The sequence below is a fragment of the Corvus brachyrhynchos genome, unplaced genomic scaffold (genome assembly GCF_000691975.1).
Source record: "Corvus brachyrhynchos isolate BGI_N302 unplaced genomic scaffold, ASM69197v1 scaffold70, whole genome shotgun sequence".
In the NCBI taxonomy this organism is placed as follows: Eukaryota; Metazoa; Chordata; class Aves; order Passeriformes; family Corvidae; genus Corvus; species Corvus brachyrhynchos.
In genome coordinates this window covers 9,758,823-9,759,803 of record NW_008236217.1, presented here as the reverse complement: position 1 = coordinate 9,759,803, position 981 = coordinate 9,758,823, and the positions used below count along the sequence as shown (strand labels likewise).

The following is a 981-nucleotide window of genomic DNA, read 5'->3' as shown; positions in this document are numbered from 1 at the left end:
CCGCTGTTCATTAGAGCTGCCGCCGGCTGCACAGCTCCTCTCCATCCTACCCAAGGTCTCGGATGGAAGCAGCGTGCAACAGGTCAGTTCTGCTACAGGAGCCCGCCGTGGCCACTTATTTCACCCCTTCTTCCCCTCCCTGCTTGTGAAAGGCTGGAGTAAATGGTAGGAGCGGGCGGTCCCCGGGCACGGGGATGGGAAGCGGGACCAGTCAGCACTGCCACGCCGAGTCCTCAGGCATCCCCCGCAGGGGCGGCATACCGCCAGCCTGCAATGCCGCGACGGGCACGAAGGTGCGGGGAGGAGGGAAGGGTTCGGGAGGAGGGGGCTCCGCGGCCGCCTGCGGAGGTTTCTTCAGAGTAGCGCGAAATTCCGACAGTGGGGCGGGAAACCTGTTTCTCGTAAGGGCTTTTTTTGCCGCAGGGAGTGATGTGCAGCGGTGGAATTAACCTGTCTCCGGCGCACGGCGAGTGCCTGCATCTCAGGAGGCTCATCAGGCGAGAGCATCCTCCTGCTTCCCTCTGTGCCTCTCTCAGCCGTGACCTGTTGGAGCTCTCGCTGAGAACTTTCCCGACCGGCGGAGAGAGAGCAGCGGCCCCCCCGCCAAATACGACTTCGATCTCTTATTAGGAACTGGATTATCCATTATCCCTTGTCTTTTGCACAGGATTCGGGGGACTTTAGGCACACGAGGAGAACACAGCAAGGACTTGCCCGGAGTCCGAGCGCTGGGACAGCTGCCGGCGCTCACCTCCGCCACGCCAGCGCGCCCCGTCCGGGCTTCCCCTTGCCCGCGGGACCTGAAGGTTCCTCCCCCGTGGGGACGCTGACCACTGACTTTTCCCTTTCCCTTGCAGCATGGCCCTCGAGAAGCTCGGGGAAGCGTTGGGCGGCATCCCCCCGTTGCAAAGCTCCCTCCTGCTCCTCCTCTGCCTGCTCGCCGCCATCCACCTGGGCAAGCTCCTCCTGCAGCATCAGCAG

The 981-nt window shown here is 63.4% G+C and overlaps 1 protein-coding gene across 1 annotated transcript in view; it reads left to right on the top strand.

The window, feature by feature from the left end:
• The window catches only part of LOC103624139 (cytochrome P450 1B1), a 6,601-nt gene that overhangs the window by 287 nt on the left and 5,333 nt on the right, over window positions 1–981 (top strand). The window contains exons 2-3 of the mRNA XM_017745008.1: window positions 3–82; window positions 858–977. Coding sequence (XP_017600497.1) covers window positions 63–82; window positions 858–977 — 140 coding nt within the window. The 5' untranslated portion in view covers window positions 3–62. The remainder of the gene's footprint in view (window positions 1–2; window positions 83–857; window positions 978–981) is intronic.